Source organism: Schistocerca gregaria, chromosome 7 (assembly GCF_023897955.1).
Source record: "Schistocerca gregaria isolate iqSchGreg1 chromosome 7, iqSchGreg1.2, whole genome shotgun sequence".
Classification (NCBI taxonomy): Eukaryota; Metazoa; Arthropoda; class Insecta; order Orthoptera; family Acrididae; genus Schistocerca; species Schistocerca gregaria.
In genome coordinates this window covers 418,013,441-418,027,986 of record NC_064926.1, presented here as the reverse complement: position 1 = coordinate 418,027,986, position 14,546 = coordinate 418,013,441, and the positions used below count along the sequence as shown (strand labels likewise).

General features: G+C 39.5%; 1 protein-coding gene across 3 annotated transcripts in view; it reads right to left on the bottom strand.

The window, feature by feature from the left end:
• LOC126281949 (probable dolichyl pyrophosphate Glc1Man9GlcNAc2 alpha-1,3-glucosyltransferase) overlaps positions 1-14,546 on the bottom strand; it is a 122,169-nt gene that overhangs the window by 89,207 nt on the left and 18,416 nt on the right. For all 3 annotated transcript variants that reach the window (XM_049981311.1, XM_049981310.1, XM_049981308.1), the window contains exons 4-6: positions 13,465-13,701; positions 13,272-13,377; positions 7,185-7,318 (exon numbers count right to left, since the gene is read on the bottom strand). In XM_049981311.1, coding sequence (XP_049837268.1) covers positions 7,185-7,318; positions 13,272-13,377; positions 13,465-13,701 — 477 coding nt within the window. The remainder of the gene's footprint in view (positions 1-7,184; positions 7,319-13,271; positions 13,378-13,464; positions 13,702-14,546) is intronic.

The window sequence follows — 14,546 nt, the reverse complement described above, 5'->3', positions numbered from 1 at the left end:
TTGGGACCAAGGGAAAGTGGTAGGAAAGTGTAGTGAGGGAAGAGACCAGATACTACTGTAGGCCATGTAACACAGGCCTTTGTGTTCCTGAGTGTTTTGACAGATTTCATACCCAAGTGAAGTACTCTAATTTGCAAAAATGAGAAATAAAAATATTTCACAATAAAAAACTTTACCTAAAAATGAAGCATTTAGTATTTCCTGCTGACAAGTGATTTTAAATAAATAGCCTACCATTCCCTATGACTTATGAAAATTTTGTCGACTTCGGGGAAAAATAAAAAGGCTGCAAAACAGTGCCTTTATAGTAATATCTACAAATCCCTATATAACTTATTTGTGCTGCACATATACATATTCATAAACAGGAATGATGGAAGGTTAAGCTGATATACTGCCCAAAGAGGTAAGTGGATTAGTAAATTTAATAAAAAATTGTAAATTGTAGCAAATTTCCTCAGGATCCGGGTATTAAGTGGATAGCCACGCCGTTAGGTGCCAATGTGTTAAACATTTTCATTTGAAGGATTGGTCTGCTGCATAAATCAAAACAGAATTGGATGAAACTCACATGGACTCAGCACCATCATTGAAGACTATTTACTTTTGGATTAATGAATTTAAACCTGGTCGGACAAGTACTGAGACCGGAGCATGCTCTGGCAGTCCAACTGAGGTCACCACATAGGAAACCACTGACAAAATCCATGATATGGAAATACAAGACCATCAAATAAAAATTCAGGAGATCATTGAGACTGTAGGCATCTCAACTGAGAGTGCATAATATCCTGCAAATAGCTATGAAGAAGCTGTGTATGAGTGGGTGCCACGATCACTAACAGTTGACAAAAAATGCTCCTGGCAGAACATTTTAACACAATGTCTGGTGATGTTTAATCACAATTAACAAGACTTCCTGTATCGACTTGTGTCTGTCAATGAAACCTGGATCCATCATTACACACCACAGCCAAAATGGCACTCAAAATAATGGACAAAGGCTGGTGACAATGGATCAAAGAAGGCAAAGACCATTTTGTAATTGCTGGTAAGGTGATGACCACTGTTTTTTGGGATTCTTAAGGAATAATCCTCGTGGATTACTTGGGAAAAGACAGAACTGTAGCTGGACCCGATTATGTTTTGAAGATGGATCATATGAAACTCTTGTTGGCTGAAAAAAAGATCAAGACTGGCACAAATAAAAGTGCTCTTTCACCAGGATACTCCACCATCCCTCACATCAGCGATAAGGATGGCGAAAATGCATGAATTGGTGCCTCATACCCTACAGTCACCAGACTTCTTCCTGTTCTCTAACTTGAAACTTTGGTTAGCTGGGAAGAAATTTCCATTAAAATGAGCGATAGTGGCATTCAATGAGTATTTTCCAGAGTTTGACAGAACCTATTTTTCCGGTTGGATGAAGAATCTGAAGGTCATTTGACCAAGTTTATATCCTCATCTACATCTACATGACTACTCTGCAATTCACATTTAAGTGCTTGGCAGAGGGTTCATCGAACCACAATCATACTATCTCTCTACCATTCCACTCCCGAAAAGCGCGCGGGAAAAACGAACACCTAATCCTTTTTGTTCAAGATCTGATTTCTCTTATTTTATTTTGATGATCATTCCTACCTATGTAGGTTGGGCTCAACAGAATGTTTTCGCATTCGGAAGTGAAAGTTGGTGACTGAAATTTCGTAAATAGATCTCGCCGTGCCAAAAAACATCTTTGCTTTAATGACTTCCATCCCAACTCTTGTATCATATCTGCCACACTCTCTCCCCTATTACATGATAATACAAAACGAGCTGCCCTTCTTTGCACCCTCTCGATGTCCTCCGTCAATCCCACCTGGTAAGGATCCCACACCGCGCAGCAATATTCTAACAGAGGACGAACGAGTGTAGTGTAAGCTGTCTCTTTAGTGGACTTGTTACATCTTCTAAGTGTCCTGCCAATGAAACGCAACCTTTGGCTCGCCTTCCCCACAATATTATGTATATGGTCCTTCCAATTGAAGTTGTTCGTAATTTTAACACCCAGGTACTTAGTTGAATAGACAGCCTTGAGAATTGTACTATTTATCGAGTAATCGAATTCCAACGGATTTCGTTTGGAACTCATGTGGATCACCTCACACTTTTCGTCATTTAGCATCAACTGCCACCTGCCACATCATACAGCAATCTTTCCTAAATCGCTTTGCAACTGATACTGGTCTTCAGACGACCTTACTAGATGGTAAATTACAGCATCATCTGCGAACAACCTAAGAGAACTGCTCAGATTATCATCCACGTCATTGATATAGATCAGGAACAGCAGAGGTCCCAGGATGCTTCCCTGGGGAACACCTGATATCACTTCAGTTTTACTCGATGATTTGCCTTCTATTACTATGAACTGCGACCTTCCTGACAGGAAATCACGAATCCAGTCGCACAACTGAGACGATACCCCATAGGCCCACAGCTTGATTAGAAGTCGCTTGTGAGGAACGGTGTCAAAAGCTTTCTGGAAATCTAGAAATACAAAATCAACTTGAGATCCCCTGTTGATAGCGGCCATTACTTCATGCGAATAAAGAGCTACCTGCGTTGCACAAGAACGATGTTTTCTGAAACCATGTTGATTACATATCGATAAATAGTCCCCTTCGAGGTGATTCATAATGTTTGAATACAGTATATGCTCAAAAACCCTACTGCAAACTGACGTCAATGATATAGGTATGTAGTTCGATGGATTACTCCTACTACCTTTATTAAACACTGGTGCGACCTGCGCAATTTTCCAATCTGTAGGTACAGATTCATCGGTGAGCGAGCGGTTGTATATGATTGCTCAGTAGGGAGCTATTGTATCAGCGTAATCTGAAGGAACCTAATCGGTATACAATCTGGACCTGAAGACTTGCCCGTATCAAGCGATTTCAGTTGCTTCGCAACCCCTAAGGTATCTACTTCTAAGAAACTCATGCTAGCAGCTGTTCATGTTTCAAATTCCGGAATATTCCATTTGTCTTCCCTGGTGAAGGAATTTCGGAAAACTGCGTTCAATAACTCCGCTTTAGCGGCACAGTCGTCGGTAACAGTACCGTCGGCACTGCACAGCGAAGGTATTGACTGCGTCTTGCCGCTTGTGTACTTTACATACAACCAGAATTTCTTCGGATTTTCTACCAAATTTCGAGACAATGTTTTGTTGTGGAATCTATTAAAGGCATCTCGCATTGAAGTCCATGCCAAATTTCGTGTGTCTGTAAATTTTAGCCAATCTTTGGGATTTCGCGTTCTTCTGAACTTAGCATGCTTTTTCCGTTGCCTCTGAAACAGCGTTTGGACCTGTTTTGTGTACCGTAGGGGATCAGTTCCATCTCTTACCAATTTATGAGGTATGAATCTCTCAACTGCTGTTGCTACTATATCTTTGAATTTGAGCCACATCTCTACATTTGCACAGTCAGTTCGGAAAGAATGGAGATTGTCTCTTAGGAAGGCTTCTAGTGACACTTTATCTGCTTTTTTAAATAAAATTATTTTGCGTTTGTTTCTGGTGGATTTGGAAGAAACGGTATTGCGCCTAGCTACAACGACCTTGTGATCACTAATCCCTGTATCAGTCATGATGCTCTCTATTAGCTCTGGATAGTTTGTGGCTGAGAGGTCAAGTGTGTTTTCACAACCATTTACAATTCGCATAGGTTCGTGGACTAACTGCTTGAAATAATTTTCGGAGAAAGCATTTAGGACAATCTCGGAAGATGTTTTCTGCCTACCACCGGTTTTGAACAAGTATTTTTGCCAACATATTGAGGGAAGGTTGAAGTCCCCACCAACTATAACCGTATGAGTGGGGTATTTATTTGTTGTTGTTGTTGTTGTCATGGTCTTCAGTCCTGAGACTGGTTTGATGCAGCTCTCCATTCTACTCTATCTTGTGCAAGCTTCTTCATCTCCCAGTACCTATTGCAACCTACATCCTTCTGAATCTGCTTAGTGTAGTCATCTCTTCGTCTCCCTCTACGATTTTTACCCTCCATGCTGCCCTCTAATACTAAATTGGTGATCCCTTGATGCCTCAGAACATGTCCTAGCAACCGATTCCTTCTTCTGGTCAACTTGTGCCACAACTTCTCTTCTCCCCAATCCTATTCAATACTTCCGCATTAGTTATGTGATCTACCCATCTAATCTTCAGCATTCTTCTGTAGCACCACATTTTGAAAGCTTCTATTCTCTTCTTGTCCAAACTACTTATCGTCCATGTTTCACTTCCATACATGCCTCCACTTAATCTAGCTTCTAAGATAAGTCGTAGGGACAGTATTGCCTCACGTGTTCCAACATTTCTACAGAATCCAAACTGATCTTCCCCGAGGTCGGCTTCTACTAGTTTTTCCATTCGTCTGTAAAGAATTCACGTTAGTATTTTGCAGCTGTGACCTATTAAACTGATAGTTTGGTAATTTTCACATCTGTCAACACCTGCTTTCTTTGGGATTGGAATAATTATATTCTTCTTGAAGTCTGAGGGTATTTCGCCTGTCTCATACATCTTGCTCACCAGATGGTAGTGTTTTGTCAGGACTGGCTCTCCCAAGGCCGTCAGTAGTTCCAATGGAATGTTGTCTACTCCAGGGGCCTTGTTTTGACTCAGGTCTTTCAGTGCTCTGTCAAACTCTTCACGCAGTATCGTATCTCCCATTTCATCTTCATCTACATCCTCTTCCATTTCCATAATATTCTCCTCAAGTACATCGCCCTTGTATAGACCCTCTATATACTCCTTCCACCTTTCTACTTTCCCTTCTTTGCTTAGAACTGGGTTTCCATCTGAGCTCTTGATGTTTATACAAGTGGTTCTCTTATCTCCAAAGGTCTCTTTAATTTTGCTGTAGGCCGTATGTATCTTACCCATAGTGAGATAAGCCTCTACATCCTTACATTTGTCCCCTAGCCATCCTTGCTTAGAAATTTTGCACTTCCTGTTGATCTCATTTTTGAGACGTCTGTATTCCTTTTTGCCTGCTTCATTTACTGCATGTTTACATTTTCTCCTTTCATCAATTAAATTCAATATTCCTTCTGTTACCCAAGGATTTCTACTAGCCCTCGTCTTTTTACCTATTTGATCCTCTGCTGCCTTCACTACTTCATCCCTCAGAGCTACCCACTCTTCTTCTACTGTATTTCTTTCCCCCATTCCTGTCAACCTGTACAACCTCTGGTTTAGTCAGTTTATCCAGCTCCCACCTCCTTAAATTCCCACCTTTTTGCCATTTCTTCAGTTTTAATCTACAGTTCATAACCAATAGATTGTGCTCAGAGTCCACATCTGCCCCTGGAAATGTCCTACAATTTAAAACCTGGTTCCTAAATCTCGGTCTTACCATTATATAATCTATCTGATACCTTTTAGTATCTCCAGGCTTCTTCCATGTATACAGCCTTCTTTTATGGTTCTTGAACCAAGTGTTAGCTATGATTAAGTTGTGCTCTGTGCAAAATTCTACCAGGCGCCTCCCTCTTTCATTTCTTTGCCCCAGTCCATATCCAACTACTACGTTTCCTTCTCTCCCTTTTCCTACTACCGAATGCCAGTCACCCATGACTATTAAATTTTCGTCACCCTTCACTATCTGAATAATTTCTTTTATTTGATCATACATTTCTTCAATTTCTTCGTCATCTGCAGAGCTAGTTGCCATATAAACTTGTACTACTGTAGTAGGTGTGGGCTTCGTATCTACTTGGCCACAATAATGCGTTCACTATGCTGTTTGTAGTAGCTTACCCGCATTCCTATTTTCCTATTCATTATTAAACCTACTCCTGCATTACCCCTATTTGATTTTGTGCTTATAACCCTGTAGTCACCTGACCAAAAGTCTCGTTCCTCCTGCCACCGAACTTCACTAATTCCCACTATATCTAACTTTAACCTATCCATTTCCATTTTTAAATTTTCTAACCTACCTGCCCGATTAAGGGATCTGACATTCCATACTCCGATCCGTAGAACGCCAGTTTTCTTTCTCCTGATAACGACATCCTCTTGATTTGTTACGAGACTCAAATTTTCTCTGTACTGTTCAGCAACTATATCATCGGAGTCTGGGGGTCGGTAGAAGGAGCCAATTATTAACTTAGTTCGACTGTTAAGTATAACCTCCACCCATACCAATTCGCACGGAGTATCTACTTCGACTTCACTACAAGATAAACCACTACTGACAGACACAAACACTCCACCACCAATTCTGCCTAATCTATCTTTCCTGAACACCGTCTGAGACTTCCTAAAAATTTCTGCAGAACTTATTTCAGGCTTTAGCCAGCTTTCTGTGCCTATAACGATTTCAGCTTCTGTGCTTTCTATTAGCGCTTGAAGCTCAGGGACTTTCCCAGCACAACTTCAACAATTTACAACTACAATTCCGAATGTTCCTTTATCCAAGCACGCCCTGTATTTGCCATGCACCCTTTGAGATTGCAGCCCACCTTGTACTTTCCCAAGGCCTTCTAACCTAAAAAACCGCCCAGTCCATGCCGCACAGCCTCCGCTACCCGTGTAGCCGCCAGCTGAGTGTAGTGAACTCCTAACCTATTCAGCGGAACCCGAAACCCCACCACCCTAAGGCGCAAGTCAAGGAGTCTGCAGCCTCAAAGGAGACTGTGGAGAAGTAATGCAAACTGTTTATGAAACAACCTTTTTTTATTGCTTTTTTACCAGACTTATCAAACCACCCTCATAAAATACTTATGCCCTTGCCTCTACATTCATTTCTCCTTACACTATTCTTCTCTGGTAGCTTAAAATAATATTGTCTTGAACTTAGATACCTCATTTATTTTTTTAAAGGACAGAAGTAAATTCGTTAAAAATTAATGAAATGGTTTAGAATTTTCAAATTTTACATTTTGCTGCAACAGGAACATAAATTTCCACACTGAATCTACTGAAGTAACTGTGATTCTGTTCAATTGTTTATATTTAAATACTCATGACTTTTATGAAGGTTAGGCTGTAACAAATTTACAGTATACCAAGCAAATATATATTCCTAAGGTAGTAAGTTCCAAACTCTCATGTTTTGTCAGAACAGAATTTACAGAAATTGAATATACTTACTTATCAAAAAAAATTTAAAATGACACCCACTTACCAGTATAGACACCAGAGTTAACATGAAAGTCATTTTCGGAGAGACAGAAGGCAGTATAGTGTGCTCAAATTCTTGCACAAGTCCACCTGTCATCACAGCGGAGCTATGTTGCAAATTCATTCCTAATTTCCTGCCTGAAACCAGCAATTAAAAGAATGTATTAAATATTTCCATAAGATACACGGTGATGGTGATAGGAACACACAAAATTTTTGCTTGCATACACTTCTGTATTTGATAAAATAATAAATGGTATACTACATGAAATAAGGGAAAGACAACCACTGGTCATGTGATGCATAGGAACACGAAACAGAAAATGGTATTGCTACTAGCTATGGAGCTCTTGCTCAGACTCTCTGCAGTGGGTGTGAGCATTTGGGTATCCACGTGGATGTGTGTGTGAATGTGTGTACATTGGCTAGAAAAAGAGTAAGAGGTCAAAAGCTAATGTGAATACTGTTTTCTGTTATGTGAATATGCCACACATCAGTCCACTATAGGTGAGTGGCCACCTTTCCCTTATTTTAGATATTATTTCATGCAGAAAGTTCCATTATAATATCAGTGTATTATTTTACATATAGAATCAATACAACAATGAGAATGAAATGATCAGTACTAATAAAGTAACATATTCCAAAGCTCAAGAGTATGGTATGCTCTTGAGAAGCTACTAAAATTGTTACAAAATGAAGTGATATTTGTTCCACTGTTTTCACTTAGTTCTTTAAGAGTACTCATACAATTAGGACAGAAAACACACACCTAGCTACATCATAAAGGAAAAAAACCTAATGTCATATGCTTTAATGAAACATGCCTTAGCAAAGTGGGTGTAGACTTGTCTCCAGAAGCAGTAGGATTTTGAGACACTGAATCTGTGTCCAGAGAAAAATGGCTGTTTTGCCATCTTGAAACATTTTTGCCACAATACCCCTACAATCTCCTTCTGAGCCAGTGATCCATGACTAATGATCTATATGTCAAATGGTAATTGCTGTCTTAACTTACTTGAGCAGTATGCAGAGTTTCAGAAAGGATAGTTTATTCTCACTTTAATGACTGTGTGCTTATTATTTATTCCATGCACATATAACTAAGCTAAGACAGTAAATATTAACAAGAGTTGTTGTGAGTGTAGTATACAGAGACTCATTGTTAATCCTATGATCCAAGTGGAAACTATTAAGTTAAGGTGAATCTATCAACGGTGCAAATTGAAAGTGTATTTGAGGATGATGCTTACCAGGCGAAACATAGAGAATAAACACAAACTTCTCCAAAGTACAGAAATTCACCCTGCCTGTCCATTATGAATACATCTCATCACCCAATTTTGAAACCAATCATCTCCTGTCCCTTCAGAAGCTCTTTTTGCCCTCCGCATTAATTAAGGGAACCAGCATCATTCAAGATGGAGCAGCTCAAAATGTTTGGTAAAGCTGAAATATGTTGTCAGATGTTTCCAGAAATCTTTTGTTCTGCAGAAGTATGTGCACTGTTTTCCAGACTGGGTTCAGGAACAATATTCTCACCAACAGAGCTATCCCAGCACAAGTTATGACACCAATCCCTCTTTTTCCACCATGTTAATTATAGAAGGATTTCTCTCTCATTAAGTTTCATAAAAATTTCCCTTCATGGCATGCCGGACTAGAGTTCTGGAGAATGGCTTCACCAAAGGCTAGGATTTATTTCCAGAATGAATCATTTAGTCTGCAGTAGATTGTGCACTAAGTTTTTAAGGGAAATACTCAAGAACAACAAGGGTTCAGGATCAAGTCTTGGTCTAGTACAAAAATTTAATCTGTTGGGTAGTTTCACAACTTCTACAGGACCTGACAAAAAAGTGAAGCATTCAGAAGTGAAAGAGCAAATGAAATGAAACTTCAAGGGTCAAGAGGGTACTGATGTTACTTGGATGATTACAAAACTGAGTAAAATTTGCTATGAACTTGGCAGTATGGCCCACTATCAGTATGATATTGTACTCCCTCTGGCCTGCTGGGAGTGCCTCAACATCATGAAAACAGTTCTTAGAGACATGTGACATGTGCGGATGAGCATTGTCCTGTTCCAAAATAGCACCACAGTACTAACATAAGAGAAATGACACATGAGGACAGAGGATGTCGGTGGTGTAGAATTGTACTGTGAGAGTCCCTCAATTACTACCAGCCATGACATTAAGTTGTACCCGATGGCTTCCCACACTACAACCCCAGGAGTAACCACATTGTGCCTCTACAAAATACTGGGAGAATGGTACCTTTCTCTATATTGGTGTCATAGTCTCCAACATTGGTCATCTGAGGTAGTGAAGAACCACAATCACCGACAAATTGTATCAGCTGATTGATTATAAATGTAAATCATCAGTATTGTAGCCAGAAGAAAACACTTTTTTTCATTTTGTGAAATTAATAATTTTACATTTCTATACATTTAAACCAATTTGCCAATCTGGGCAGTATTTTGAAGACCAGACAGTACTTCATTATAGCATCTGCATTATCTGTGGAAAGTCTGAGACTGCTGTTAATATTGTCTGCCAGGTCACTAATATATACTGTGATAAACAAGGGTCCCAACAGCTTCCCTGGGGCGCACCTGAAGTTACTTCAACTTCTTTTAGTGCTCTGCATCCAAGACAACATGATGCATTGCAAGTACCAAGAAATCCACAAACCAGTCACAAATTTTGTTTGATACTACATACAACTGTACTTTTCTTAATAAACATTCGTATGGTACCAAGTCAAATGCTTTTCAAAAGTCAAGAAACACCGCATCTACCCAGTTCCCTTGATGCGTGGCTTTCAGGATATCATGTGAGAAAAGTACAAGTTGTGATTTGCAACACTGATGTTTACGGAATCCATGCTGACTGGCACAGTGGAGGTCATTCACTTACAAAGGGACCCTCCATACTGTAAACACGGATTTTGATGCGCTTCAACTATGTTGTACAGGCATTTACCCTGAGTACCTGGCTATCTGATTTTTTAGCGATGGACCTTGGTTTTTGAGAAAATAAATTTTGAAGTTCATTGGGTGCTTTGTATGCCCGTAACATTACATACATACTGAGCAAGTCAGCGTAGCGCAGCGGTAAAGGTTCATGGCTACCACGCTGGAGATGCCGTGTTTGAATCCTGCTCGTGTATCTCTCTCTCTCATTTCTTTTTTTCCAAAATTGACCAAATTTTTTAATTTTATTTCAAGGAATATCAACAGACAGTGTAATGTGTGCAAAATAATAAAGATATATTCTGTTATTATTTTTTCAAATATTCATTCCGTTTATGATTCGCAGTTGGAGTTCCAAATGTTTGTACGATGGTCGCTTCTTGTATTACCTGAAATCAATCTCCGCCCATTATCGCCCCTCTCTCATGAATACCATTAGCCGTAACAGGAACCCCAGCTCCTAGTTGTGGCCAATGAGGATGCGAGTCGCATTCCTTTACGTTCGAATCTAACTACGTCAGTTGCTCGCAAAGTGTCTCTAGTGTTGTGTGTGAGAAAAATTCTGTGAACTGGAAGAACCAAATGTTTCGGCAGTAGTGCAGACAGAAGATGATCCACAAGTAGAGGAGTTGAAGGAAGAATCAAAAGGCGAAATCACAAATGCCATTAAATGTGCCGAAAATCTACTCCGAAAGCAGTATTCAAACACAGTACCTCCAGCGCGGTAGCCCTGAACCTTTACCACCGCACTACGCTTACTTGCTCGGAATATATGTAATGTTACAGGTACACAAAGTGCATAATGAAATTCAAAATCGATTTTCTCGAAAAACAAGGCCCATCACTAAAGAACCAGATGGCCAGGTACTAAATAAGTGCCTCTACAACATATTTGAAGCACATCAAAATCTGTGACTTACAGTATGGAAGGCCCCCTTGTTAGAGATATCTGATTAAATTGATGTAGGATTACATTCTAGGATTCAATAATACTGTAGACGAGCATCAGTGACATCTGACGGTGGTTTTCTGGCTCACTTCTGTTACCCTTCTTGTAGACAAGTCTGGTGACCTGTGTTTTTCATTTTTTAATCACTAGGTACAGTTTTTTGTTAAAGGTTCTATGGTATACTAGAGTTAAAATGGAAGATGAATCCGCTACAGATTCTTTATACAAGCTGAGAGGGATCTCTTTGCCCCCTGGGGCCTTGTTTAATTTTAATGGTTTTAGCTGTTTGTCAAAGCCACTGACACTCATCTTTGCAGTGAAGTAAGAAGTAAACTTAGGCAGTGCATCTGTATCTTCCTTAGTACAGGAGCATTTGGAAATGGATTTCAGTATTTCTGATTTTGCTTGCTACTCTAAATTTCAATTCCTGTGTGATCCATGAGTGACTGGACACTACCTTTGGTTCCTTTGACAGCCTATACATATAACTAGAATTTCTTTCGATAATATTCTGTTGTGGTATTCATTGACGGCTTCAATATGTTCTCTTGACAACCAAATTAGGCTCATTTAGCATTTATCAATTTATACCCATATGCTTTGCTTTACACCTATTGTGCAGAAGTCACCTTTTCTTTAGTACTGCATTTACAGTGACAGTATACCAAGTGGGTCTCTCCAATCATGAACTGTTGTGCTAGGTGTTAAGGCCTTGTTGCTACTGCTGTAATGGTATGCTGAGTTCGTGAGCTCATGAAACGGCTTCTGGTGCAGTACACCACTAAGACAATTTCTCTCTGCCACTGTTACACAACTATGACCCAGGGTCAGGTAACAGAATAGGTGTCTGTTCACTGTCTAAGTTAGACCTGTACGACGATGAGAGCTGCTATTCTATCTTCTGAGTAGGCTTCTGTCCACTGTCATCCAGTCACTGGCGGATTGTACTTGGCTGCCAATTGGCCAACGTGAAGTTGATATCTTCATACTCAGTGCCGCCCATTGCACTGGTGGAACTCGCACAAGTGGTACGTCTCTATGGCACTGGCACCAGCCTGCTTCTTTGTATCTGTGGTGCTTTTGCCCTGGCAGTGTCTTGTTTGGATGACACAGCACTGGGTACACATCTAGTCAATGCATGAACAACTATTCTTTTAAACTTGATCCGAATTTCTACATACTCCTTCTCAGAGGTAAATTTTTTGAGTTCCTCTTTGAGGTGTGACAAGAGTGCCTCTTTATCCAGCTTACTAAATTTGTAAGCCTTCTTAATTTCTTAGCTGCCCTTTTTTAGGCAGTTTTCCAAGAAGACATTTAATAATGTTTCCTAGAGTACCTTCACATGACAATCATTTTGAAAATTATAATTTTTGCCAACTGATTGTTGGCTGATTAAAGTCATCTCACTTATAACAGTGTGATTGGGGAACATTTGTATTAGTGAACTGATGTTTTCGCTCAGTTTTTCAGTTAAATCAGTTGGTCAATAGAAACATCCAATTAGAAGTTTACGCCCATCCTTGATACAGCTAACACTCTGTTGCTGAACGGAAACTTTTTTCCTGGAGGGAACTACAGGTAGTGGCTAAGCAATTTTCCATAATATCCTTTCTCAGAGTGTGAAAAGCAGGAGGGATATACTGGCACAAGTGCAACTGTGAATGTGTGTCATGCCTAGATAGATCAAACTTATTGCTTGCATGAGTTGAGTGTCTTGAATCGAACCCCAGTCTGTAAGTGGTCCTAAATGATATTCATTCTGTGACATTTCTCTCCTTTTTTCAGCCTTGATTAACTCTGCCTCTTATTAAAAGCACAGTCCAGCTAATCTTGGCCTCTCAATCATAAATCATCACCACAATCACCATCCCATGTCGTTCCAACTTGTTAGATGGGTTGGCAAATGTGGCTTCATCAATTATGGTTCTTAAAACTCTCCTTATTTGATGCTGTCTCAAGTATGTCATCTCTGCTTGATGCCAGATTCACCAAGTTCTTGCACCTCAGGCTTGGTCTTCATCCTGGTCTTTTACTCTCTATCATACAAGCCACAGCTATTTCTTACGTAAAAATAATTCACATCCCACAGTTATGACTGTATAGCTGGTGATGACATCTGTACTACATAATCATTTTAATACTAATACAAGAAGAAAATTACATACCAACAAAGGCTGCTCCCTTGTCAGCTACATTGTAGAGAGCCCAAAAATTCGGTGCCCAATATGCATGACACAAACCTCGTTTAAAAGGGAATAGGCGTGACATGACCTGAAAAATACAGGGTAATGTTCACTGTAAATGGTAACATGAAATCTGAAGCAACACATACTTACTGAAGCATCTGCGAACACCCACCTGTGCAAACTGACCCAACACTATGAACGGTCCAAATGAGATCATAAAAATGCTTGCAACCACCACTGAAAGTTGACAAAATTTTGTCATAGAGAATCTGCTCCAAGTCACTGGTTGAGTTGAATCAAAACAGTAATTGCGAAGCAAATATATAAAATATGCTGGTGCTACATATGCAAAAATATGCTTCAAATTGAGAAGGATACAGAACCAGACTGCAGATTCCATAGTGCAACCCTGAAATGTAAACAAAGCCAAAGATGATCACTTAATATTACCTGAAGAGATTCATATTACGACATGAAGATATCTAAACATTTCTTGATTCACTCATAGAAATTTTGAAGGTAGCAGGCATAAAATAGATGGACAAAAATGTTATTTATACCTTGTACAGAAATAAGACTGCAGTTATGAGTAAAAAAACATGAAAAGGAAGTCATGATTGCGTAGGGACTAGGACAAGGTCATATCCTACCGCCAACTTTATTTAATCTATACATTGAGCAAGCCATGGAGGAGATCCAGGAGAAATTTGGAAAGGGCATTAAAATTCAGGGAGAAAGAGTACAAACTTTTGTGATTTGTCAACGACACTATGGCTAAGGATGTGAAAGAGTAGTATGGATAGTGTCTTGAAAAGATATAAGATGAACACCAATAAAAGTAAACAACGGTAATGGGATGTAATCAAATTAAAGCACACAATGCTGTGGGAATTAAATTAGAAAATGAGACACTAAAAGTAGAAGATGAGTTTTGCTGTTTGGGCAGCAAAATAACTGATTGTGGGAAAAGTAGGGAAGATATAAAATGCTGACAGGCAACAGCAAGCAAAGCATTTCTGAAGCAGAGACTTTTTGTAACATAAAATCATTTTAAGTGTTAGCAAGTCTTCCCTGAAAGCATTTGTCTGGAGTGTAATATTGTATGGAAGTGAAATGAGGATGATAGGTAATTCAGACAACAAGAGAATATAAGGTGTTGAAGAGTCGGGCTAAGAAGAATGCTGAAGATTAGATATATACCAGGTGATCAAAAAGTCAGTATAAATTTGAAAGCTGAAGAAATCACAGAATAAT